We start from the raw sequence: 27,860 nt of genomic DNA, 5'->3' as shown, positions 1-27,860 counted from the left end.
ACTGTGGGGACGACATCATCGATGCTGTCACGGTTGTTATAAGGAGCAGGCCAAGATGCAGCGTTTTCGTAGTTCCGCATATTTATTAAAAGTGAAACTGAATGCAATACACTAATAACTTGAAAACAAACCGTGACGCAGCGAGGACAACACTACTCAAAAGACAACAACCCACAAACAACAATGAGAAAAAAACCCTACTTAAATATAATCTCTAATCAGAGGCAATGAGGATCAGTTATTTTCCCTCTGGTTACACATTTAACATGCTGATAGAAATTTGGTAAACCTGACTTAAGTTTCACTGCATTAAAGTCCCCGGCTACTATGGGTGCCGCCTCTGGGTGAGCGTTTTCTTGTTTACTTATGGCGGAATACAGCTCATTCAATGCTGTCTTAGTGCCAGCCTCTGACTGTGGTGGTATGTAAACAGCTACAAAGAATATAGCTGGCCTTGGCGAAGTCCCCAACCCTAATTTCCTTACATTTTGTCACCAGAGTCATACTTTCTGTGGCACAGTCAAAATGCTTTCTATAGAATAAACTTCAGTCGGGATAGGCAACCGAAATTCATTGAAGTATGTGTTATATTAAACAGAGGGAGTAAAATGTAGACAAGCAATAAAACATTTCAGAAGTACTAGTCAAATAAGACATGGGCGAGATGACGAATTTTGGCAAAGAGATTTATAGACAAATAAACTTAAAACAAATATCCAAACCGAAAACTGCAGACATTACTTGTGCCTCCCCCGCGATCAAACCGCCACACAAAAAAAATAAAAATAATAGGAAATGCAGCCTAACATGATCATTGACAGCTGCCTTGAAGGACACAAATAAAACATGCTTTCTGCTACTAAGATCAGTGAAATGTGGGCTGACAACCGAGTGAAGCGCAGAAATCTCAACTAGCAAGCAAGTCGCAACAAGTGTGTGCGCGTCCACGTGAAGGGGCGAATTCTGGCGGCGGCGGCGGGAGACTTTCAGCACAACAACAGCGGAGGCGTACCGACGAGCCGGCTGGGCGTAAAAACCTGACGAGCCGGCTGAGGACTGACGTGGGATGGACGCCTTCCGAACCAACCGTGGTAAGAAACCTCTCGAGCCAGCTAGGGCGTGACAGCCAGGCCCGCTGGCTTACATCCCCGGTTCCATCGGTGGCGGGCCCCACGACGTCACCACCAAACGGAAAGCAAGCACTCACCGATGCTTTGTTTGGTAGCTTCAACATTCTGTAAGGACCGACGCTGGAGATGAGAAGCAGATACGTTTAATCGGAACAGACAGGTAACAGGACAGGAACGGCGTCAGCGCACGGGTATACAGTGACATAAGAACATGAATGCTGACGCGGGGAACAGACAGACATAGGGGAGGGAATGACAGAGGTGATTGAGTCCAGGTGAGTCCAGTAATCGTGATGCGCGTGACGGGTGAAGGCAGGTGTCGGTGATGATGGTGGCTGGAGTGCGTAATGCTGGGGAGCCTGGAGGGAAGACAGGGAGCAGGCATGACATCCAGAGAAACCGAGATTGAAATAAAGTTTATATTCATGAAATTACTATAGGTGGAATTAAGATGACCCCCAAAGGATTTTTTTTTTAAAGTCCATATTGATACAGAAACATTAAACAATTATTCCGTTTTGTTAAGAACAAGTTGATTGACAAAGTCATGAAACATTGGAGGAATTGAATAAAGCACCTTTGGGCTGTGATAAAAATGATGCCTGAAGGTAAACCTCCTATAGAGTGGGAGAGCAGTGGAGAATCACAGAGTAGGCTATATGGGAGATGTAGTTTTATAAATGTATTTATTTTATTTTATTTATTTCACCTTTATTTAACCAGGTAGGCAAGTTGAGAACAAGTTCTCATTTACAACTGCGACCTGGCCAAGATAAAGCAAAGCAGTTTGACACATACAACAACACAGAGTTACACATGGAGTAAAACAAACATACAGTCAATAATACAGTAGAAAAATAAGTCTATATACAATGTGAGCAAATGAGGTGAGATAAGGGAGGTAAAGGCAATAAATAGGCCATGGTGGCGAAGTAAATACAATATAGCAAGTAAAACACTGGAATGGTAGATTTGTAGTGGAAGAAAGTGCAAAGTAGAAATAGAAATAATGGGGTGCAAAGGAGCAAAATAAATAAATACAGTAGGGGAAGAGGTAGTTGTTTGGGCTAAATTATAGATGTAAGTAGTGGTAGATAGTTTTAAGGAGGCCAGTGGGAAGAAAATAGCCTACATGCCTACAGTATGCAATGTAACGGTGTAATGTAACACATCCTTTAAAATATCAACACCCACATGGTGACTGGCTCCCAAATGACACCCTATTCCCTTTGTAGTGCACTACTTTTGACCAGGGCCCACAGGGTTAGAGCATGTCCTGATGTAGCTTCCTGTTGTGTGTTGAGTCAGTCTGTGGTGGAAGAGATTAAGAGAAAGAGATGTTGAAAGGGTGAGACTGTCTCAATGCATGAGAGGAACTAAACCAGGCCAGTCAGATCGTCTAAGAAAGGCAAGTATCTGTGTGTGCAGACTACCAGCTATAATTAGGACTTCTATAGAGAGGAACTAAACCAGGCCAGTCAGATATTCTAAGAAAGGCAAGTATCTGTGTGTGCAGACTACCAGCTATAATTAGGACTTCTATAGAGAGGAACTAAACCAGGCCAGTCAGATATTCTAAGAAAGGCAAGTATCTGTGTGTGCAGACTACCAGCTATAATTAGGACTTCTGTAGATGTCAGTCTTTATGTGTTGAAGCGAGAAAAGCCATCATACCGAGAGTACTAAGTTGGTTTAGGATATATTGTTATTCACCGATTCAAGTGATATATAGAATTGTATTCTCTTTGCACTGTATAGGCCTACTTCACAGTCTATGAGCACAGTATTACACCAGTTGAGATACACCGTGTTGAAGAGCTGCTGTTTCTGTCGGCCAAGCGGGACGTCTTTCTATGTGTTCTCAACCCTTGTTGTGTCTCTACTCTCTATCATACAGGATGGATTAGACTAGAATAGAAAACAGTAGAATAGAGTAGAATAGAGTAGAGTAGAATAGAATAGAAAACAGTAGAATAGAGTAGAATAGAAAACAGTAGAATAGAGTAGAATAGAAAACAGTAGAATAGAGTAGAATAGAGTAGAATAGAGTAGAATAGAGTAGAGTAGAATAGAAAACAGTAGAGTAGAGTAGAATAGAGTAGAATAGAAAACAGTAGAATAGAGTAGAATAGAAAACAGTAGAATAGAAAACAGTAGAATAGAGTAGAATAGAAAACAGTAGAATAGAGTAGAATAGAGTAGAATAGAGTAGAGTAGAATAGAAAACAGTAGAGTAGAATAGAATAGAAAACAGTAGAATAGAATAGAAAACAGTAGAGTAGAATAGAAAACAGTAGAGTAGAATAGAAAACAGTAGAATAGAGTAGAATAGAAAACAGTAGAATAGAAAACAGTAGAGTAGAATAGAAAACAGTAGAGTAGAATAGAAAACTGTAGAGTAGAATAGAAAACAGTAGAATAGAATAGAAAACAGTAGAGTAGAATAGAAAACAGTAGAATAGAAAACAGTAGAATAGAGTAGAATAGAAAACAGTAGAATAGAGTAGAATAGAAAACAGTAGAATAGAAAACAGTAGAATAGAAAACAGTAGAATAGAGTAGAATAGAAAACAGTAGAATAGAAAACAGTAGAGTAGAATAGAAAACAGTAGAGTAGAATAGAAAACAGTAGAGTAGAATAGAATAGAAAACAGTAGAATAGAGTAGAATAGAAAACAGTAGAGTAGAATAGAATAGAAAACAGTAGAGTAGAATAGAAAACAGTAGAATAGAATAGAAAACAGTAGAGTAGAATAGAATAGAAAACAGTAGAATAGAGTAGAATAGAAAACAGTAGAGTAGAATAGAATAGAATAGCTTTATTTGATTTAAGGTTGATGGTATTGTTTCTATACAGGATGGCTGTTATTGATGCAGTGCTGGATCGTCTGCTAGATGGACTCCTGGCTCTGGGTCGTCTCCTGTCTCCTCTCTGCTCCCTCTTTGTTCTCCTCCAGCTCTCTGCTCTGGTTGTCGTCCTCCTCCTGTCCCTTCGTGTCGTCTGTCTGCTGTGGAGCCATGCTCAGTTCACCAGACGTCTCCGGTGCTTCAGTAAGCCCCCCACACAAAACTGGCTAATGGGACACCTGGGAGAGGTGAGAAAACATACTCTCTCTATCTCTGTGTGTGTGTGTGTGTGTGTGTGTGTGTGTGTGTGTGTGTGTGTGTGTGTGTGTGTGTGTGTGTGTGTGTGTGTGTGTGTGTGTGTGTGTGTGTGTGTGTGTGTGTGTGTGTTTGTGTGTGTACAGACTGAATTAATGGAGGGAATTGATAGGACATTAACCCCTACACTACAACCTACATGTTGAGCTGAAATAAATGGACATTGGTTAATAAATCTGATCCAATATTAATTTAAATGTATGTTGCTCCATGGAAAGGAAATGTTGTTTTTTTGTGAATTCAGTGGATGTTTTAAGTCTCAGTGACCACCATTTTGTATTAGGCTAGTGAAGGCAACAGTGCTTTGTTCACAGGAAAAGGTTCTTCCTGTGGTTCAGAAGGGTAAGCTACAGTAAGTGTCCCTTCCACCACAAACACTCAACTAAAGTCTGTCTTTTACAACTCCAGTTGTCAACACTGAAAACTAAAGTCTGTCTTTTACAACTCCAGTTGTCAACACTGAAAACTAAAGTCTGTCTTTTACAACTCCAGTTGTCAACACTGAAAACTAAAGTCTGTCTTTTACAACTCTAGTTGTCAACACTGAAAACTAAAGTCTGTCTTTACAACTCTAGTTGTCAACACTGAAAACTAAAGTCTGTCTTTACAACTCTAGTCGTCCTGCCCTTTACAGTACAATACATCTCCTTGTAAAGTCTTTATTGGCAACTCATTCCACACCACTATCCCCCAGCCTGTGGTTATAAAGGAGTAGCTTTGTATCAGTCCTGCAGTTGTTTCAACAGTGTTTTTTGTGATATCCGTGACTGGATATTGCACATGGAAGTTTGGTTTCAGCAACAGTACAGCATGAAACATTACCTCCAAATGTCCCAATGCTGGAGGAACCTCCCCCCCAGCCTCACTAATGTTGCCTTCACTGTAGGCCTTTCTTTGTTTCCCTCATCAAATAGATTTGTTTATCTTTATCTTTCATATATTATAAACAAAATGTGTGTGTGTGTCTGCGTGTGCACATGCGTGCGTTTTTCTACCTGTGTGTGTGTGTGTGTGTGTGTGTGTGTGTGTGTGTGTGTGTGTGTGTGTGTGTGGTGTGCGGTGTGTGTGTGTGTGTGTGTGGCGTGGTGTGTGTGTGTGTGTGTGTGTGTGTGTGTGTGTGTGTGTAGATGCGGAGCACGGAGGAGGGTCTGCAGGCGGTGGATCAGCTGGTAAGAACCTACAGCCACTCCTGCTCCTGGTTCCTGGGCCCCTTCTACTCCCTGGTCCGACTCTTCCACCCTGACTACATCAAGCCTCTGCTGCTGGCACCAGGTACATCAATCTTTCACTCCTGGGTCCTGTTCATTAGGGCACCAAACTGAAGAAAACCAACTGAAACCAGGAGGGACTAACTGGAATTGTCCAATAAGAAGTGCTCATTTTCATTTCCCATTGCTAACTGTTTCAAAACGTTTTTAGTTGTGTGCCCTAATGAACAGTGTGCCCTGTATAGAGAATACCCCTTCATTTAGTCCATGAACCAGAGGGCCACATTTCACATATTTGTCCACTTTGGGGTGGCAAAGTCTAACAACGGATTTTCAGTAAGGTCCATGTCTGTGGGTAATATTTCGATATGAATAACACTGATCAGAGGTAGCTAAATGTAGCTATCACTACATTATATGTTATGAGCCCTTATGCAGTTAGTTAGGGTTCATAGACTGAGGGAATCTAGTTTTGTATTGTCAGGGAACAATCTTCTCATACTAACTCAGTTGATATATTATTAACTTCATGATACAACACTATTTAAGGTATGAAACAGTTGGGATTGGTAATGACATGTCTATGGGGCCACCTTGGGGCTTCAAATGTCATACACGCATTCATTTGGTGGTGCATGGAGACAGAACGGGCAGTGTAGGGGTGTGTTCTGCTACCACGTGACAAAGGTGTAAAGTACTTAAGTAAAAATACTTTCAAGTACTACTTAAGTGGTATCTTACAGATCACAGCTTTCATGTTAGCATGCTGGGTATTAATATACAACAGAGTATTGTGGCAACTATAAAAACAACATGGTACCAGATCTGGATCTCTTCAACTTATTTCCATGACCAACTTCCCTAAAACAAATATGTTGTTCTGCTATTTGAAACACTGTTATTTCAATGGTGAATCAGTCGATGTAAATCATTAGATACAACAGCCAAACATTGACCAATCCCATGGTTTTTAACATAACGTCCATCCAATAGGAGTATCCGTTGCTGTTTGATACAGTCATTTTCAACGAGCATGTGAACATTCCAACTTCTCTTCAACATTCTTTCATCAGCCTTCAAACATTTTAGACTCACATTCAACAAGATATATAAATGTGTGAAAAACATATTTTTTTGGAGAGGTTATATTTTAATTTGATCAGGGAATTGTGGAGAACAATTGAATACCATCAAAGCTTTTTTTCACACTGGCCCATAGACTAATAGACTGTCTGTCGTAGCCGCGGCAAGATGTTTTGAGTAGTGGGGTGCTGATCGCTCCCATACACACACACACGTCCTGCTCACCCAAGCTCCCATTAGGTCTTCAGACATGACTGCCTACAAAAACACACTGATGGGATACACAAACAGGACAAGCTACATTCCTTGCCAAATCATGACAGCCTTATCACAAATTCAAAATGTACTGATTTGATTATAGGAGGGAAATATGTGTTCTAATCACGAGCTCAAGTTTTGGAATAACAGATGCATCTCGTCTATTTTAGGCTTTTTTATGAACTGGTAGTGTGTCATTTAGAATAGGTTATAACCCCCCAAACTGCTCGTGTGTCATTTAGAATAGGTTATAACCCCCCTAACTGCTAGTGTGTCATTTAGAATAGGTTATAACCCCCCTAACTGCTAGTGTGTCATTTAGAATAGGTTATAACCCCCCTAACTGCTAGTGTGTCATTTAGAATAGGTTATAACCCCCCTAACTGCTAGTGTGTCATTTAGAACAGGTTATAACCCCCCTAACTGCTAGTGTGTCATTTAGAATAGGTTATAACCCCCCTAACTGCTAGTGTGTCATTTAGAATAGGTTATAACTCCCCCTAACTGCTAGTGTGTCATTTAGAACAGGTTATAACCCCCCTAACTGCTAGTGTGTCATTTAGAACAGGTTATAACCCCCCTAACTGCTAGTGTGTCATTTAGAATAGGTTATAACCCCCCTAACTGCTAGTGTGTCATTTAGAATAGGTTATAACTCCCCCTAACTGCTAGTGTGTCATTTAGAACAGGTTATAACCCCCCTAACTGCTAGTGTGTCATTTAGAACAGGTTATAACCCCCCTAACTGCTAGTGTGTCATTTAGAATAGGTTATAACCCCCCTAACTGCTAGTGTGTCATTTAGAATAGGTTATAACCCCCCCTAAATGCTAGTGTGTCATTTAGAACAGGTTATAACCCCCCTAACTGCTAGTGTGTCATTTAGAATAGGTTATAACCCCCCTAACTGCTAGTGTGTCATTTAGAATAGGTTATAACCACCCTAATGGCCAATGTGTCATTTAGAAAAGGTTATAACTCCCCTAACTGCTGGTATGTCATTTAGAACAGGTTATAACCCCCCTAACTGCTAGCGTGTCATTTAGAACAGGTTATAACCCCCCTAACTGCTAGCGTGTCATTTAGAACAGGTTATAACCCCCTAACTGCTAGCGTGTCATTTAGAACAGGTTATAACCCCCCTAACTGCTGGTATGTCATTTAGAATAGGTTATAACCACCCTAATGGCCAATGTGTCATTTAGAAAAGGTTATAACTCCCCTAACTGCTGGTATGTCATTTAGAACAGGTTATAACCCCCCTAACTGCTAGCGTGTCATTTAGAACAGGTTATAACCCCCCTAACTGCTAGCGTGTCATTTAGAACAGGTTATAACCCCCTAACTGCTAGCGTGTCATTTAGAACAGGTTATAACCCCCCTAACTGCTGGTATGTCATTTAGAATAGGTTATAACCACCCTAATGGCCAATGTGTCATTTAGAAAAGGTTATAACTCCCCTAACTGCTGGTATGTCATTTAGAACAGGTTATAACCCCCCTAACTGCTAGCGTGTCATTTAGAACAGGTCTCACTCACACCCTCTGCACCCATATTTCCTGTTGCCATGCTGTCTGCTTTTCTCCTGAGCCGGTAGACCTACACTGACTCTTTTTCTGAATCTCTTTCACCATTTGTCCATCCTTGCAGCTTCCATCACAGTCAAAGATGAGCTGTTCTATGGGTTCCTGAGACCATGGCTGGGTAAGTACAAAACATCAACACCTTTCAGTTACTTTCCCCAGGACTATACAGTACACTCTGAAATCAAATCCTCTCTCACAGTCACAGTAATATGTCCTATACCATATACACTACACTCTGAAATCAAATCCTCTCTCACAGTCACAGTAATATGTCCTATACCATATACAATACACTCTGAAATCAAATCCTCTCTCACAGTCACAGTAATATGTCCTATACCATATACACTACACTCTGAAATCAAATCCTCTCTCACAGTCACAGTAATATGTCCTATACCATATACACTACACTCTGAAATCAAATCCTCTCTCACAGTCACAGTAATATGTCCTATACCATATACAATACACTCTGAAATCAAATCCTCTCTCACAGTCACAGTAATATGTCCTATACCATATACAATACACTCTGAAATCAAATCCTCTCTCACAGTCACAGTAATATGTCCTATACCATATACACTACACTCTGAAATCAAATCCTCTCTCACAGTCACAGTAATATGTCCTATACCATATACAATACACTCTGAAATCAAATCCTCTCTCACAGTCACAGTAATATGTCCTATACCATATACAATACACTCTGAAATCAAATCCTCTCTCACAGTCACAGTAATATGTCCTATACCATATACAATACACTCTGAAATCAAATCCTCTCTCACAGTCACAGTAATATGTCCTATACCATATACAATACACTCTGAAATCAAATCCTCTCTCAGTCACAGTAATATGTCCTATACCATATACAATACACTCTGAAATCAAATCCTCTCTCACAGTCACAGTAATATGTCCTATACCATATACACTACACTCTGAAATCAAATCCTCTCTCACAGTCACAGTAATATGTCCTATACCATATACAATACACTCTGAAATCAAATCCTCTCTCACAGTCACAGTAATATGTCCTATACCATATACAATACACTCTGAAATCAAATCCTCTCTCACAGTCACAGTAATATTTGCTATACCATATACAGTACTTTCAGATCCTCTGTCCTAGTGACAGTCACAGTAATATTTCCTATACCATATACAGTACTTTCAGATCCTCTGTCCTAGTGACAGTCACAGTAATATTTCCTATACCATATACAGTACTTTCAGATCCTCTGTCCTAGTGACAGTTACAGTAATATTTCCTATACCATATACAGTACTTTAGGATCCTCTATCCTAGTCAAAGTTACAATTATATTTCCTATACTATATACAGTACTTTCAGATTCTCTATCCTGGTCACAGTTACAGTAATATTCTCATACAGGACAGAGTCTTCTCCTGAGTAACGGAGAGGACTGGTCTCGTCGTAGACGTCTACTCACTCCTGCATTCCACTTCGACATCCTCAAGAACTATGTGAAGATCTTCAACCACTCCTCCAACATCATGCATGTGAGTCTATGGAGCAACAGCAGCCATTACGTGGGTTCAACCACTCCTCCGACATCATGCATGTGAGTCTATGGAGCAACAGCAGCCATTACGTGGGTTCAACCACTCCTCCGACATCATGCATGTGAGTCTATGGAGCAACAGCAGCCATTACGTGGGTTCAACCACTCCTCTGACATCATGCATGTGAGTCTATGGAGCAACAGCAGCCATTACGTGGGTTTAACCACTCCTCCGACATGCTGGGTGGTTTGATCCCTGAATTCTGATTGGCTAAAAGCCATGGTATGTCAGACCGTACACCACGGGTATGTCAAAACATTTAGCATTACTGCTCTAATTACGTTGGTAACCAGTTTATAAGAATATACCATGTTTCTAAACACTTCTACATGAATGTGGATGCTACCATGATGATTATTTATTAAGCAATAAGGCACCTCGGTGGTTTGTGATATATGGCCAATATACCACAGCTAAGGGCTGTGTCCAGGCACTCCGCGTTGCGTCGTAGTTAAGAACAGCTCTTAGCTGTGGTATATTGACCGTATACAACACCTCCTCAGGCCTTATTGCTTAATTATCCATCATCATGGTAGCATCCACATTCATGTAGAAGTGTTTAGAAACATGTTCTATTCTTATTTACAATAAAAGTGACTCCAAAATGACACAATACATTATTTACCATTCATTTCTATTGGACACAAAATGATCTGAAACACAACCAAGGGATTCCACCATTTTAAAGAAGTCAACTTGGTGGGGATTCCTATAGGTTCTAAGTGATCAGCCAAATATCAGAGCATTGTCGCCTGGTTGCATTGTTTGTAAATGGCTTTAAGCTATATCACTGCCATCTAGTGGCCACAATAAATGAATGACAAAAGATATGATTCAGGACTCCAACACTGCAGGTTGCTGTAAATCACCAATATTAGCTTTATGCTTTTTAAAAACACTAAGAAAAAAGAAAATAGACTACTTCAAAATGGAGATAGCACGGGCAGCGTCACTGAGGCTGTCACTGACACCTTAATGGGACAGATACAAAGATGACTCCTCTAACTAACTCTATGGTCTCTCCCCTGTTGGTTGGCGTCAGTCTAAGTGGCGCCGCCTGGTGGCCGAGGGAGAGAGCCGCCAGGACATGTTCAGTCACATCAGCCTGATGACTCTGGACAGTCTGCTCAGATGTACCTTCAGCTACAACAGCAACTGCCAGCAGTGAGTAGTCTGTTTAATATGACTGATACAGAAGCAGTGAGTAGTCTATGTTTAATATGACTGATACAGAAGCAGTGAGTAGTCTGTTTAATATGACTGATCCAGAAGCAGTGAGTAGTCTATGTTTAATATGACTGATCCAGAAGCAGTGAGTAACCTTCTACCTCTGTTACTGACTGAGACAAGAGTCCAGTAACCTGCTACCTCTGTTACTGACTGAGACAAGATCCCAGTAACCTTCTACCTCTGTTACTGACTGAGACAAGATCCCAGTAACCTGCTACCTCTGTTACTGACTGAGACAAGAGTCCAGTAACCTTCTACCTCTGTTACTGACTGAGACAAGAGTCCAGTAACCTTCTACCTCTGTTACTGACTGAGACAAGATCCCAGTAACCTTCTACCTCTGTTACTGACTGAGACAAGAGTCCAGTAACCTGCAACCTCTGTTACTGACTGACACAAGATCCCAGTAACCTGCTACCTCTGTTACTGACTGAGACAAGAGTCCAGTAACCTTCTACCTCTGTTACTGACTGAGACAAGAGTCCAGTAACCTTCTACCTCTGATACTGAGACAAGATCCCAGTAACCTTCTACCTCTGATACTGACTGAGACAAGAGTCCAGTAACCTGCTACCTCTGTTACTGACTGAGACAAGAGTCCAGTAACCTTCTACCTCTGATACTGAGACAAAATCCCAGTAACCTTCTACCTCTGTTACTGACTGAGACAAGAGTCCAGTAACCTGCTACCTCTGTTACTGACTGAGACAAGATCCCAGTAACCTTCTACCTCTGATACTGAGACAAGATCCCAGTAACCTTCTACCTCTGTTACTGACTGAGACAAGAGTCCAGTAACCTTCTACCTCTGTTACTGACTGAGACAAGATCCCAGTAACCTGCTACCTCTGTTACTGACTGAGACAAGAGTCCAGTAACCTGCTACCTCTGTTACTGACTGAGACAAGATCCCAGTAACCTGCTACCTCTGTTACTGACTGAGACAAGATCCCAGTAACCTGCTACCTCTGTTACTGACTGAGACAAGATCCCAGTAACCTGCTACCTCTGTTACTGACTGACACAAGAGCCCAGTAACCTTCTACCTCTGTTACTGACTGAGACAAGAGTCCAGTAACCTTCTACCTCTGTTACTGACTGAGACAAGAGTCCAGTAACCTTCTACCTCTGTTACTGACTGAGACAAGAGTCCAGTAACCTTCTACCTCTGTTACTGACTGAGACAAGATCCCAGTAACCTTCTACCTCTGTTACTGACTGAGACAAGATCCCAGTAACCTGCTACCTCTGTTACTGACTGACACAAGAGCCCAGTAACCTTCTACCTCTGTTACTGACTGAGACAAGATCCCAGTAACCTTCTACCTCTGTTACTGACTGAGACAAGAGTCCAGTAACCTTCTACCTCTGTTACTGACTGAGACAAGAGTCCAGTAACCTTCTACCTCTGTTACTGACTGAGACAAGATCCCAGTAACCTTCTACCTCTGATACTGACTGAGACAAGAGTCCAGTAACCTTCTACCTCTGTTACTGACTGAGACAAGAGCCCAGTAACCTTCTACCTCTGTTACTGACTGAGACAAGATCCCAGTAACCTGCTACCTCTGTTACTGACTGAGACAAGAGTCCAGTAACCTGCTACCTCTGTTACTGACTGAGACAAGATCCCAGTAACCTGCTACCTCTGTTACTGACTGAGACAAGAGTCCAGTAACCTTCTACCTCTGTTACTGACTGAGACAAGAGTCCAGTAACCTTCTACCTCTGTTACTGACTGAGACAAGAGTCCAGTAACCTTCTACCTCTGTTACTGACTGAGACAAGAGTCCAGTAACCTTCTACCTCTGTTACTGACTGAGACAAGAGCCCAGTAACCTGCTACCTCTGTTACTGACTGAGACAAGAGTCCAGTAACCTTCTACCTCTGATACTGACTGAGACAAGAGCCCAGTAACCTGCTACCTCTGTTACTGACTGAGACAAGATCCCAGTAACCTGCTACCTCTGATACTGACTGAGACAAGAGTCCAGTAACCCTCCACCTCTGTTACTGACTGAGACAAGAGTCCAGTAACCCTCCACCTCTGTTACTGACTGAGACAAGAGTCCAGTAACCTTCTACCTCTGTTACTGACTGAGACAAGAGCCCATGTCACTCCACTTCTATTCTATAAGATCAGAGTTGCCATACAGGCTGTAATATAAGGCTATCATATACGTGATATTTACTGTACTGTGGAAGGACGACCTCAAGTGACCTCAAGGACACATTATTCCATGTGTTGTGTGTTGTATGTTGCAGCATTTTGGCCAGTCTCTCTTAGCAGGGCACGTTAATGTGTTTCATCTATTGGTTTATACAGCTCATCCTGAAATACAACTGTTTAGTACAGCAGATCACCTCTTTCACTCTCCTCTACCCTCCCTCCTCTATCTAACTCTGTCTCCATACTCTCCTCTACCCTCCTCCTCTATCTAACTCTATCTAACTCTGTCTCCATACTCTCCTCTACCCTCCCTCCTCTATCTAACTCTATCTCTATACTCTCCTCTACCCTCCTCCTCTATCTAACTCTATCTAACTCTGTCTCCATACTCTCCTCTACCCTCCTCCTCTATCTAACTCTATCTAACTCTGTCTCTATACTCTCCTCTACCCTCCTCCTCTATCTAACTCTATCTAACTCTGTCTCCATACTCTCCTCTACCCTCCTCCTCTATCTAACTCTATCTAACTCTGTCTCTATACTCTCCTCTACCCTCCTCCTCTATCTAACTCTATCTAACTCTGTCTCCATACTCTCCTCTACCCTCCTCCTCTATCTAACTCTATCTAACTCTGTCTCTATACTCTCCTCTACCCTCCTCCTCTATCTAACTCTATCTAACTCTGTCTCCATACTCTCCTCTACCCCCCTCCTCTATCTAACTCTATCTAACTCTGTCTCTATACTCTCCTCTACCCTCCTCCTCTATCTAACTCTATCTAACTCTGTCTCTATACTCTCCTCTACCCTCCTCCTCTATCTAACTCTATCTAACTCTGTCTCCATACTCCTCTACCCTCCTCCTCTATCTAACTCTATCTAACTCTGTCTCCATACTCCCCTCTACCCTCCTCCTCTATCTAACTCTGTCTCCATACTCTCCTCTACCCTCCTCCTCTATCTAACTCTATCTAACTGTCTCCATACTCTCCTCTACCCTCCTCCTCTATCTAACTCTATCTAACTCTGTGTCCATACTCCTCTACCCTCCTCCTCTATCTAACTCTATCTAACTCTGTCTCCATACTCTCCTCTACCCTCCTCCTCTATCTAACTCTATCTAACTCTGTCTCCATACTCTCCTCTACCCTCCTCCTCTATCTAACTCTATCTAACTCTGTCTCTATACTCTCCTCTACCCTCCTCCTCTATCTAACTCTATCTAACTCTGTCTCCATACTCTCCTCTACCCTCCTCCTCTATCTAACTCTATCTAACTCTGTCTCTATACTCTCCTCTACCCTCCTCCTCTATCTAACTCTATCTAACTCTGTCTCCATACTCTCCTCTACCCCCCTCCTCTATCTAACTCTATCTAACTCTGTCTCTATACTCTCCTCTACCCTCCTCCTCTATCTAACTCTATCTAACTCTGTCTCTATACTCTCCTCTACCCTCCTCCTCTATCTAACTCTATCTAACTCTGTCTCCATACTCCTCTACCCTCCTCCTCTATCTAACTCTATCTAACTCTGTCTCCATACTCCCCTCTACCCTCCTCCTCTATCTAACTCTGTCTCCATACTCTCCTCTACCCTCCTCCTCTATCTAACTCTATCTAACTGTCTCCATACTCTCCTCTACCCTCCTCCTCTATCTAACTCTATCTAACTCTGTGTCCATACTCCTCTACCCTCCTCCTCTATCTAACTCTATCTAACTCTGTCTCCATACTCTCCTCTACCCTCCTCCTCTATCTAACTCTGTCTCCATACTCTCCTCTACCCTCCTCCTCTATCTAACTCTATCTAACTCTGTCTCCATACTCTCCTCTACCCTCCTCCTCTATCTAACTCTATCTAACTCTGTGTCCATACTCCTCTACCCTCCTCCTCTATCTAACTCTATCTAACTCTGTCTCCATACTCTCCTCTACCCTCCTCCTCTATCTAACTCTGTCTCCATACTCTCCTCTACCCTCCTCCTCTATCTAACTCTATCTAACTCTGTCTCCATACTCTCCTCTACCCTCCTCCTCTATCTAACTCTATCTAACTCTGTCTCCATACTCTCCTCTACCCTCCTCCTCTATCTAACTCTGTCTCCACACTCTCCTCTACCCTCCTCCTCTATCTAACTCTGTCTCCATACTCTCCTCTATCTAACTCTAATGTCTGATGGCTCCTTTCCTTTCGTCCAGGAGTTCCAGTGAGTACATAGCAGCCATTTTTGAGCTGAGCACCTTGGTGATAGAGCGGAGAGGACGTATCCTGCACCACTGGGACTGGCTGTACTGGAGGTCCCCAGAGGGACAGCGCTTCAAACAGGCCTGTAATATAGTACACAGGTAGGAATTGGCTGAAGATTTCCCTGAAATTCCACGTTTTTCCTGAAATTCCTTTTGGAAGATACCTGGAAGCTGTAAATCCAAGATTCCCCCAAACAGGATTTCTGGAATACTTGGGAATTTTCAGAAAGTTACTCAAATTCTACAACCCTATACACAGGTTCACCAGGACTGTTGTCCAGGAGCGCAGAGCACAGCTTCTCCACCAGGGGGAGCCAGAGAGCCACACTGACACCACAGGAGGGGAGGAGAAGAGGAAAAGAGTAGCAGACTTCATTGATTTGTTACTGCTGTCAAAGGATGAGGAGGGCCATGGTCTCACAGATGAGGAGATAAAAGCAGAGGCAGACACTTTCATGTTTGGAGGTGATCCTGGAGTGTTTAGTTCCACCCTATCCTTTACTACATTTACCCTGGCAGTATATCCTACCATAAACTACTGTATTTACCCTGGCAGTATATCCAGGCATAAACTACTGTATTTACCCTGGCAGTATATCCTATCATAAAACTACTGTATTTACCCTGGCAGTATATCCTATCATAAACTACTGTATTTACCCTGGCAGTATATCCCATCATAAACTACTGTATTTACCCTGGCAGTATATCCTATCATAAAACTACTGTATTTACCCTGGCAGTATATCCTATCATAAACTACTGTATTTACCCTGGCAGTATATCCCATCATAAACTACTGTATTTACCCTGGCAGTATATCCTATCATAAACTACTGTATTTACCCTGGCAGTATATCCAGGCATAAACTACTGTATTTACCCTGGCAGTATATCCTATCATAAACTACTGTATTTACCCTGGCAGTATATCCTACCATATACTACTGTATTTGCCCTGGCAGTATATCCTATCATAAACTACTGTATTTACCCTGGCAGTATATCCTATCATAAACTACTGTATTTACCCTGGCAGTATATCCCATCATAAACTACTGTATTTGCCCTGGCAGTATATCCTATCATAAACTACTGTATTTACCCTGGCAGTATATCCTATCATAAACTACTGTATTTACCCTGGCAGTATATCCTATCATAAACTACTGTATTTACCCTGGCAGTATATCCTATCATAAACTACTGTATTTACCCTGGCAGTATATCCTATCATAAACCACTTTATTTGAGACTTTATTCCCTCTCAGGTCATGACACCACGGCCAGCGGGATCAGCTGGGTTCTGTATAACCTGTCTCAGCATCAGGACTACCAGGACCGCTGTAGAGCCGAGGTCAACGACCTCCTACAAGACCGAGAGACAGAGGACTTAGACTGGTCAGCACCTCCGTCCGTCCGTCTGTCAGTCTGTCCGCTTGCCTGTCTGTCTTTGTTTCTGTCAGGGGGACGGGTCATACCACAGGGTGAGGGGAGGGGGACGGATCATACCACAGGGTGAGGGGAGGGGGGCGGGTCATACCACAGGGTGAGGGGAGGGGGACGGGTCAGACCACAGGGTGAGGGGAGGGGGACGGGTCATACCACAGGGTGAGGGGAGGGGGACGGGTCAGACCACAGGGTGAGGGGAGGGGGACGGGTCATACCACAGGGTGAGGGGAGGGGGACGGGTCATACCACAGGGTGAGGGGAGGTGGACGGGTCATACCACAGGGTGAGAGGAGGGGGACGGGTCATACCACAGGGTGAGGGGAGGGGGGACGGGTCATACCACAGGGTGAGGGGAGGGGGACGGGTCATACCACAGGGTGAGGGGAGGGGGACGGGTCATACCACAGGGTGAGGGGAGGGGGGCGGGTCATACCACAGGGTGAGGGGAGGGGGACGGGTCATACCACAGGGTGAGGGGAGGGGGACGGGTCAGACCACAGGGTGAGGGGAGGGGGACGGGTCAGACCACAGGGTGAGGGGAGGGGGACGGGTCATACCCCAGGGTGAGGGGAGGGGGACGGGTCAGACCACAGGGTGAGGGGAGGGGACGGGTCATACCACAGGGTGAGGGGAGGGGGACGGGTCATACCACAGGGTGAGGTCACGGGGACGGGTCATACCACAGGGTGAGGTCAGGGGGACGGGTCATACCACAGGGTGAGGTCAGGGGGACGGGTCATAACACAGGGTGAGGTCAGGGGGACGGGTCATAACACAGGGTGAGGTCAGGGGGACGGGTCATACCACAGGGTGAGGGGAGGGGGGACGGGTTATACCACAGGGTGAGGGGAGGGGGACGGGTCATACCACAGGGTGAGGGGAGGGGGGACGGGTCATACCACAGGCTTTTCTCAAATAGGTCACATTTGTAATAATTTGTAATAAAGTTCCATCCTCTCTTCATCTCAAAAAGGCAGGAATGTGTTCTCATCGGTCTGGTTCTTTCCAGGAGATGACACAAGGAGAAGATACCACTTTAATAAGAGGAGTCTGGGATCTCTGTAGGCCAAGACTCCCAAAACAGACCAGTCCTTTCTGTATGTGTGAATGATCCATAAAAGAGTGACTGGTGTGTTGTGTTTCTGCAGGGAGGACCTGAGCAGCCTCCCCTTCACCACCATGTGTATCAAAGAGTCTCTGAGACTACACTCCCCCGTGTCTGCTGTCACCAGACGATACACTAAGGACATCACGGTGCCAGGTGGACGGGTCATACCACAGGGTGAGGGGAGGGGGACGGGTCATACCACAGGGTGAGGGGAGGGGGAGGGGGACGGGTCATACCACAGGGTGAGGGGAGGTGGACGGGTCATACCACAGGGTGAGGGGAGGGGGACGGGTCATACCACAGGGTGAGGGGAGGGGACGGGTCATACCACAGGGTGAGGGGAGGTGGACGGGTCATACCACAGGGTGAGGGGAGGGGGACGGGTCATACCACAGGGTGAGGGGAGGTGGACGGGTCATACCACAGGGTGAGGGGAGGGGGGCGGGTCATACCACAGGGTGAGGGGAGGGGGGCGGGTCATACCACAGGGTGAGTGGAGGGGGGCGGGTCATACCGCAGGGTGAGTGGAGGGGGGCGGGTCATACCGCAGGGTGAGGGGAGGGGGGCGGGTCATACCGCAGGGTGAGGGGAGGGGGGCGGGTCATACCACAGGGTGAGGGGAGGGGGACGGGTCATACCACAGGGTGAGGGGAGGGGGACGGGTCATACCACAGGGTGAGGGGAGGGGGACGGGTCATACCACAGGGTGAGTGGAGGGGGGCGGGTCATACCGCAGGGTGAGGGGAGGGGGGCGGGTCATACCGCAGGGTGAGGGGAGGGGGGCGGGTCATACCTCAGGGTGAGGGGAGGGGGACGGGTCATACCTCAGGGTGAGGGGAGGGGGACGGGTCATACCACAGGGTGAGGGGAGGGGGACGGGTCATACCACAGGGTGAGGGGAGGGGGACGGGTCATACCACAGGGTGAGGGGAGGTGGACGGTCATACCACAGGGTGAGGGGAGGGGGACGGGTCATACCACAGGGTGAGGGGAGGGGGACGGGTCATACCACAGGGTGAGGGGAGGGGGACGGGTCATACCACAGGGTGAGGGGAGGGGGACGGGTCATACCGCAGGGTGAGTGGAGGGGGGCGGGTCATACCGCAGGGTGAGGGGAGGGGGGCGGGTCATACCGCAGGGTGAGGGGAGGGGGGCGGGTCATACCACAGGGTGAGGGGAGGGGGGCGGGTCATACCGCAGGGTGAGGGGAGGGGGGCGGGTCATACCACAGGGTGAGGGGAGGGGCCGGGTCATACCACAGGGTGAGGGGAGGGGGACGGGTCATACCGCAGGGTGAGGGGAGGGGGACGGGTCATACCGCAGGGTGAGGGGAGGGGAACGGGTCATACCGCAGGGTGAGGGGAGGGGGGCGGGTCATACCGCAGGGTGAGGGGAGGGGGGCGGGTCATACCGCAGGGTGAGGGGAGGGGAACGGGTCATACCACAGGGTGAGGTCAGGGGGACGGGTCATACCACAGGGTGAGGGGAGGGGAACGGGTCAGACCACAGGGTGTATTTGGGTATATTTGCATATTTGAAACCATTATCATAAAGGGGAGGGACAGGGCTACAACCACCAACCAATTGCTCTGTCTACATAATTCAGCAGACGTGTCAAAAGCAGTATACACTCTGATTAGAAATCAACACTCTTGGGTCTAGATTACACCTATCGAAACATGCTTTACTTAAACAATACGAGTGTTCATTTTCAGAAGTTGCTTTCATTTCTGCGGATCTAATTTGTAAACATTTCAACTATATTAAATTGTAACTTTTTTAAGTTCCACGAAAAATCTATTCTCTTTCTTGTGACATACAAATAGGTCACATTTCAAAAGTTTGGACACACCTACTCATTCAAGGGTTTTTCTTTATTTTTACAATTTTCTACATTGTAGAATATAGTGAAGACATCAAAACGATGAAATAACACATATGGAATCATGTAGTAACCAAAAAAGTGTTAAACAAATCAAAATATATTTTATATGAGTTTCTTCAAAGTTGCCACCCTTTGCCTTGATGACAGTTTTGCACACGCTTGGCATTCTCTCAACCAGTTTCATGAGGTAGTCACCTGGAATGCATTTCAATTAACAGGTGTGCCTTGTTAAAAGTGAATTTGTGGAATTTCTTTCCTTCTTAATGCGTTTGAGCCAATCAGTTGTGTTGTGACAAGGTAGGGGTGGTATACAGAAGATAGCCCTATTTGGTAAAAGACCAAGTCCATATTATGGCAAGAACAGCTCAAATAAGCAAAGAGAAAAACCCTGGAATGAGTAGGTGTATCCAAACTTTTGACTGGTACAGTATGTGTGGAGACGGTGCGTTAAATCCCTGACGAAGCTTTAGCGTTCTTATAGACTAAACGGAAAGGCAACGTAAACACAGGAAATAGCTGAAGAAGACAGATCCTCAGGTAGGCGGAGCATGTGCTTTGCTAATACTAATGTCTAATGTCTTTTTTCCACCTCAGGTAGCATCTGTCTGGTGAGCATCTATGGGACCCATCACAACCCTGAGATCTGGCCTGACCCAGACGTTAGTACAGTTTACTACATCTACACTCAGGGCTCTGACTAGCTCCTAATATTCTGTCACAGTGACGCTGACAGGCTCACTTTAGTCTGATGGCATTTCACTCTTCTTCTCTCCAGGTCTACAACCCCATGCGCTTTGACCCTGAGAACTCAAAGGACCGTTCATCCCATGCCTTCATACCCTTCTCTTCAGGACCTAGGTATGGATTCTATTTTACATTATCTTTATACACATTATCATCACAGCCCAGGCATAACATAGCCTAATGTTTAGAACCTGTTCCCTGATCCGTTTGTGCTGACATGACAGTACAAACAGATCCGGAGACCAGGCTATGATGATACAGTATTAACCGTCATCGATCATTCTGTGCTGTAGGAACTGTATAGGTCAGAAGTTTGCCATGGCGGAGCTGCGTGTGGTGGTGGCGTTGACCTTGAGGAGGTTCCGTTTGACCCCTGGGGGGGTGGAGGTGAGGAGGCTACCCCAGCTGGTGCTCAGGGCCGAGGGGGGGCTGTGGCTGACGCTGGAGACCCTGGACACCCCCCAGGACTAACCCCTGACCTCCATGTCTCCTCTATGGATCAGACATAGAGAAACTGTTTAGGATTTTACTGTATAAACATACACTGAGTATACGAAACGTTAAGAACACCTTAAAACTGTAAAATACGTAGGCCTAAAACCGACAAATAAAACAGCAAAATATCCTGATGAAAATGCAGGTTCTCATGAATCTCTCTACTCAGCCTCCCTTTCTATCTGCCTTGACTTGAGCTATGACTCGACGTTATCAGGACAGAGAAACCACATACATGCTTATTGCTCTCTCAGTTGGATATAAAATAAACTGGTACTTGTTGTTTCTCACAAGTGTATCAGGCTGTGAACTCTGAAAACAACGTTTCCACTCCGGGAAGGAGAACGGTAAATGATGGTAATACATGCATTAACAGAAATGAATGTAACCAAATTACGGGATGAACGGTACATCTACTATGCCTACGGGTTACATATATAATGGAGAATTGAACAAAACAAACAATCGAAGAGCAAACAATTCACAACAATGAAAGTGCAAGAATTGTCAGGAGGAACATTCTGGAGAGCTGAGAGCATGCATTCTGGAGAGAGACGCCCATATCTTCACCACACACCCCTCCCCTTCTTGTTGCAACGTTTTAAATTAGTCTCGAGACACATTAGAGATGTTTTTCACTGACAGCCACAAGTCAATAATCAGCCAGGCCTATTGCCATGCACGCTGCCCAAACAGCTATTTCATATTTAAGAAAAAATTATTATTTTCAATGACGGCCTAGGAACAGTGGGTTAACTGCCTTGTTCAGGGGCAGAAAGACAGATTTGTACCTTGTCAGTTCGGGGATTCGATCTAGCAACCTTTCGGTTACTAGTCAAACACTAACCACTAGGCTAGCTGCCATTTATGATGCTAAGTTAAGCTCTCTGGTAAAGTATTTTGAATTATTTTATTTAGACAGGAGTAATTCTATAATGTTGGCAAAACATCAGTTACTTTAGGGGAAGCCAGCATCTGAACAGTGCACTGTGCACCAGCTAACTTTCCTTTCTAATTCGCAAGTGGCTGAAACCAGAGAATAAATATATATAATGACGAGATGCTGATGTCTTCGTCCTAACAATGTGAGTTGTCCCAAAGGTGGGAATGCAGGCTACAAGCTTAGGTCTACATATCATACCCATAGAAACGCATTGGGTTAATTCAGGATATATTTCGGCAAGAGTGAGAGCTCTCGTTTCGCCTAATCCTCTATGCTGAAACTAGCGAGAGAAACAGCGCCCCTCTGTTTCCTTAGGGTGAGACCATCTATCTGATGCTATCTGGCAGGAAAAAGTAATACATGCCATACTCCTTTTGTCCAGACAGCATCAGTACCGAGACAGATGGACGCTTTTTCGCTCGCTCGAATGCTTTATCTGAGATTGATGCGTCTTTTTGTCGGCGCGTGTCTTGGTCAAATAAATGTTCAATATTTCTATATTTTATTTGGACGGGCAAGGAGGTAGGTAGGGCGGGCCAGCCCCCCTAGGTACTGCCCATAATGCCTACCCTGTTCCAGGTGCACCGGTTTGTGTCAAGAACTGCAACGCTGCTGGGGTTCTCATGCTCAACAGTTTCCTGTGTGTATCAAGAATGGTCCACCACCCAAAGGACATCCAGCCAACTTGAGAACAACTGGGGGAAGCATAGGGTGGTACTGTAGGTAGCCTAGTGCTTAAGAGCGTTGGGCCAGTAACTGAAAGGTCACTGGTTTGAATCCCCTAGGAGACTAGGGGAACAAATCTGTCGAGGAACTTAACTCAAGTCGCTCTGGATAAGAGCTTCTGCTAAAGTGTAAAATGGGCCAGCATCCCTGTGGAACGCTTTCGACACTTTGTAGAGTCCACGCCCTGACAATTTGATGCTGTTCTGAGGGCAAAAGGGGGGGTACAACTCAATATCAGGAAGGTGTTCCTAATGTTTTGTCCACTCAGTGTACGTCAGCTGAAACATGTATTAGAACATAAATAAATATAGAAACATTTCCATGAACAGTGAATGTAGGTCGGCCTACTGAATGTATTAGAACATAAATTAAGTACTTTTCATCTGAATTGTTCATGTGATTTTCGTTTTTTAAGCTATTTTTTTTGCAGTGTGAGTGCATTGTTATTTTGAGATTGAATAAACATAGCCTTGATGAGTACTGTGCTAGCATGTGGACCAGAAGCCTCTGCTCTGATCTGTCTTTTTACTCTATTTTAATAAGAGATTTCCCTCCAATAAATTGTCGAATGTATCAGGTATTTGCCAGTGTTACATGATTCAGTTACAGTGTCATTGGCAGTTTGCAAGGGAAAGCTTGGGTAGAGATTTGTTGCAGAGCACATATCTAAACCCAAACACTCTCATCAACACAGTGGTGGATACTGGGGAGGCAGGTAGCCTAGTGGTTAGAGTGTTGGGCCAGTTACTGAAAGATTGCTGGATTGAAACCCAAATCTGACAAGGTAAAAAACTATCGCTCTGCTCCTGAACAAGGCAGTTAACCCACTGTTCCTAGGCTGTCATTGTAAATAAGAATTTATACTTAACTGACTTGCCTAGTTAAATAAAGGTTAAATAAAAAATATAATAAATTAAAACCTGCTCCAGAGCGCTCAGGACCTCAGACTGGGGTGAAGGTTCACCTTCCAACAAAACAATGGCCCTAAGCACACAGACAAGACAACGCATGAGTGGCTTCGGGACAAGTCTCTGAATGTCCTTGAGTGGCCCAGCCAGAGCCCGGACTTGAATCTGATTGAACATCTCTGGAGAAACCTGAAAATAGCTTTGCAGCAACACTCCCCATCCAACCTGACAGAGCTGTTGAGGATCTGCAGAGAAGAATGGGAGAAACTCCCCGAAAACAGGTGTGCCAAGCTTATAGCGTCATACCCAAGGAGACTCGAGGCTGTAATCTCTGCCAAAGGTGCTTCAACAAAGTACTGAGTAAAGGGTCTGAATGTTTATGTAAATGTGATATTTCAAAACAAAACCCTGTTTGTGCTTCGTCATTATGGGATATTGTGTGTATTTTGATTAGGGAAAAAAACTATTTAAAATAAGGCTGTAATGTAATAAAAGTGTGCGAAAAGTCAAGGGGTCTGAATACTTTCCAAATCCACTGTAAGTGTTTCCAATGGCATCATCAACCAATTTGTAGACAGGTAGGATAGGTAGGCGATTTAGCAGGAAACTGCTTAAAATCACATCATGCACACTGATGATGTCATTGGAAACTTATCTTCCTCTATCTTCTTTACTACAAAACATAGAAACACACCGTTTACCCAGATGTTGAGATGGTGCTGTTGAACATTTTAGAAAGTTCCCTTTATGTCAGAACATTGGAACATTGTGGAAGGCAACCTGGATGTCTAGAGAGACATCTCTAAGTTAATATCTTCTTTAAATGTAACCTTTATTTAACTTTTTATTTACAGTGACGGCCTACCAAAAGGCAAAAGGCCTACTGTGGGGAGTAGGATTAAAAATAAAAATAAATTCAATAGAAATATAGGACAAAACACACATCACGACAAGAGAGACAACACAACACTACATAAAGAGAGACCTAAGACGACAACACAGCATGGCAGCAACACATGACAACACAACATGGTAGAAACCAACATGGCAGCAGCACAGCATGGTAGCAGCACAAAACATGGTACAAACATTATTGGGCACAGACAACAGCACAAAGGGCAAGAAGGTAGAGACAACAATATATCACGCAAAGCAGCCACAACTGTCATTAAGAGTGTCCATGATTGAGTCTTTGAATGAAGAGATTGAGATAAAACTGTCCAGTTTGAGTGTTTGCTGCAGTTTGTTGCAGTTTTCATCAAGGATCTCTCTGTACTTTTCTCCGTTCGTCTTTCCCTCGAGCCTGACTAGTCTCCCAGTCCCTGCCGCTGAAAAACATCCCCACAGCATGATGCTGCCACCACCATGCTTCACCATAGGGATGGTGCCAGGTTTCCTCCAGATGTGAAGCTTGGCATTCAGGCCAAAGAGTTCAATCTTGGTTTCATCAGGCCAAAGAATCTTGTTTCTCATAGTCTGAGAGTCCTTTAGGTGCCTTTTGGCAAACTCCAAGTGGGCTTTCATGTTCCTTTTACTGAGGAGTGGCTTCCGTATGGCCACTCTTCCATAAAGGCCTGATTGGTGTTGTGCTGCAGAGATGGTTGTCCTTCTGGTAGGTTCTTCCATCTCCACAGGGGAAGTCTGGAGCTTTGTCAGAGTGACCATCAGGTTCTTGGTTACCTCCCTGACCAAGGCTCTTCTCCCGATTGGTCAGTTTGGCCGGCCAGCCAGCTCTAGGAAGAGTCTTGGTGGTTCCAAACTTCTTCCATTTGAGAATGATGGAAGCCACTGTGTTCTTGGGGACCTTCAATGCTGCAGAAATGTTTTGGTACCCTTCCCCAGATCTGTGCCATGACACAATCCTGTCTCGGAGCTATATGGACAATTCCTTCAACCTCATGGCTTGGTGTTTGCTCTGACATGCACTGTCAACTATGGGACCTTATATAGACAGGTGTGTACCTTTCCAAATCATGTCCAATCAATTGAATTTACTGCATGTGGACTCCAATCAATGGAAACAGGAGGCACCTGAGCTCAAATTCGATTCTCATAGCAAAGGGTCTGAATACTTATGTAAATAAGGTACAGTGGGGCAAAAAAGTATTTAGTCAGCCACCAATTGTGCAAGTTCTCCCACTTAAAAAGATGAGAGGCCTGTAATTTTCATCATAGGTATACGTCAACTATGACAGACAAAATTAGATTTTTTTTCTCCAGAAAATCACATTGTAGGATTTTTAATGAATTTATTTGCAAATTATGGTGGAAAATAAGTATTTGGTCACCTACAAACAAGCAAGATTTCTGGCTCTCACAGACCTGTAACTTCTTCTTTAAGAGGCTCCTCTGTCCTCCACTCGTTACCTGTATTAATGGCACCTGTTTGAACTTGTTATCAGTATAAAAGACACCTGTCCACAACCTCAAACAGTCACACTCCAAACTCCACTATGGCCAAGACCAAAGATCTGTCAAAGGACACCAGAAACAAAATTGTAGACCTGCACCAGGCTGGGAAGACTGAATCTGCAATCGGTAAGCAGCTTGGTTTGAAGAAATCAACTGTGGGAGCAATTATTAGGAAATGGAAGACATACAAGACCACTGATAATCTCCCTCAATCTGGGTCTCCACGCAAGATCTCACCCCGTGGGGTCAAAATGATCACAAGAACGGTGAGCAAAAATCCCAGAACCACACGGGGGGACCTAGTGAATGACCTGCAGAGAGCTGGGACCAAAGTAACAAAGCCTACCATCAGTAACACACTACGCCGCCAGGGACTCAAATCCTACAGTGCCAGACGTGTCCCCCTGCTTAAGCCAGTACATGTCCAGGCCCGTCTGAAGTTTGCTAGAGAGCATTTGGATGATCCAGAAGAGGATTGGGAGAATGTCATATGGTCAGATGAAACCAAAATAGAACTTTTTGGTAAAAACTCAACTCGTCGTGTTTGGAGAACAAAGAATGCCGAGTTGCATCCAAAGAACACCATACCTACTGTGAAGCATGGGGGTGGAAACATCATGCTTAGGGGCTGCTTTTCTGCAAAGGGACCAGGGCGACTGATCCGTGTAAAGGAAAGAATGAATGGGGCCATGTATCGTGAGATTTTGAGTGAAAACCTCCTTCCATCAGCAAGGGCATTGAAGATGAAACGTGGCTGGGTCTTTCAGCATGACAATGATCCCAAACACACCACCCGGGCAACGAAGGAGTGGTTTCGTAAGAAGCATTTCAAGGTCCTGGAGTGGCCTAGCCAGTGCCCAGATCTCAACCCCATAGAAAATCTTTGGAGGGAGTTGAAAGCCCGTGTTGCCCAGTGACAGCCCCAAAACATCACTGCTCTAGAGGAGATCTGCATGGAGGAATGGGCCAAAATACCAGCAACAGTGTGTGAAAACCTTGTGAAGACTTACAGAAAACGTTTGACCTGTGTCATTGCCAACAAAGGGTATATAACAAAGTATTGAGAATCTTTTGTTATTGACCAAATACTTATTTTCCACCATAATTTGCAAATAAATTCATTAAAAATTCTACAATGTGATCTCTGGATTTTTTTTCTCATTTTGTCTGTCATAGTTGAAGTGTACCTATGATGAAAATTACAGGCCTCTCTCATCTTTTTAAGTGGGCGAACTTGCACAATTGGTGGCTGACTAAATACTTTTTTGCCCCACTGTATTTATGTTTTTAATACATTTCTAAAAACCTATTTTCACTTTGTCATTATGGGGGTATTGTGTGTAGATTTATGAAGATATTTTGTTATTTAATCCATTTTGGAATAAAACTGTAACGTAACAAAATGTGGAAAAAAGTCTGAAAACTTTCCGAATGCACAGTATCTTCCTCTATCTTGTTTACTAGAAAACATAGAAACACACCGTTAACCCAGATGTTGATGTTGGG

General features: G+C 44.3%; 1 protein-coding gene across 5 annotated transcripts; it reads left to right on the top strand.

Annotated features, from left to right (window-relative positions):
* The first annotated feature begins 631 nt into the window (after window positions 1-631).
* Window positions 632-23,607, top strand: LOC115152719 (docosahexaenoic acid omega-hydroxylase CYP4F3). 5 transcript variants are annotated; one of them, XM_029697470.1, is made up of 13 exons: window positions 632-1,091; window positions 3,988-4,225; window positions 5,420-5,564; window positions 8,492-8,545; window positions 9,842-9,969; window positions 11,075-11,196; window positions 15,634-15,780; window positions 15,941-16,146; window positions 16,953-17,082; window positions 18,282-18,415; window positions 20,721-20,785; window positions 20,902-20,984; window positions 21,164-23,607. In XM_029697470.1, the coding sequence occupies exons 2-13, from the start codon at window positions 3,989-3,991 to the stop codon at window positions 21,339-21,341; spliced, it is 1,629 nt and encodes a 542-aa protein (XP_029553330.1). In that variant the 5' UTR covers window positions 632-1,091; window position 3,988; the 3' UTR covers window positions 21,342-23,607. The 5 variants fall into 5 exon arrangements, with proteins under 5 accessions (XP_029553330.1, XP_029553331.1, XP_029553328.1 ...); XM_029697471.1 differs by lacking the exon at window positions 632-1,091 and adding an exon at window positions 1,124-1,290; XM_029697468.1 differs by lacking the exon at window positions 632-1,091 and adding an exon at window positions 1,322-1,405.
* Window positions 23,608-27,860: the final 4,253 nt, after the last annotated feature.

The sequence above is a fragment of the Salmo trutta genome, chromosome 18, assembly GCF_901001165.1.
Source record: "Salmo trutta chromosome 18, fSalTru1.1, whole genome shotgun sequence".
Lineage (NCBI taxonomy): Eukaryota > Metazoa > Chordata > Actinopteri > Salmoniformes > Salmonidae > Salmo > Salmo trutta.
This window is presented reverse-complemented; position numbering and strand designations above follow the sequence as displayed.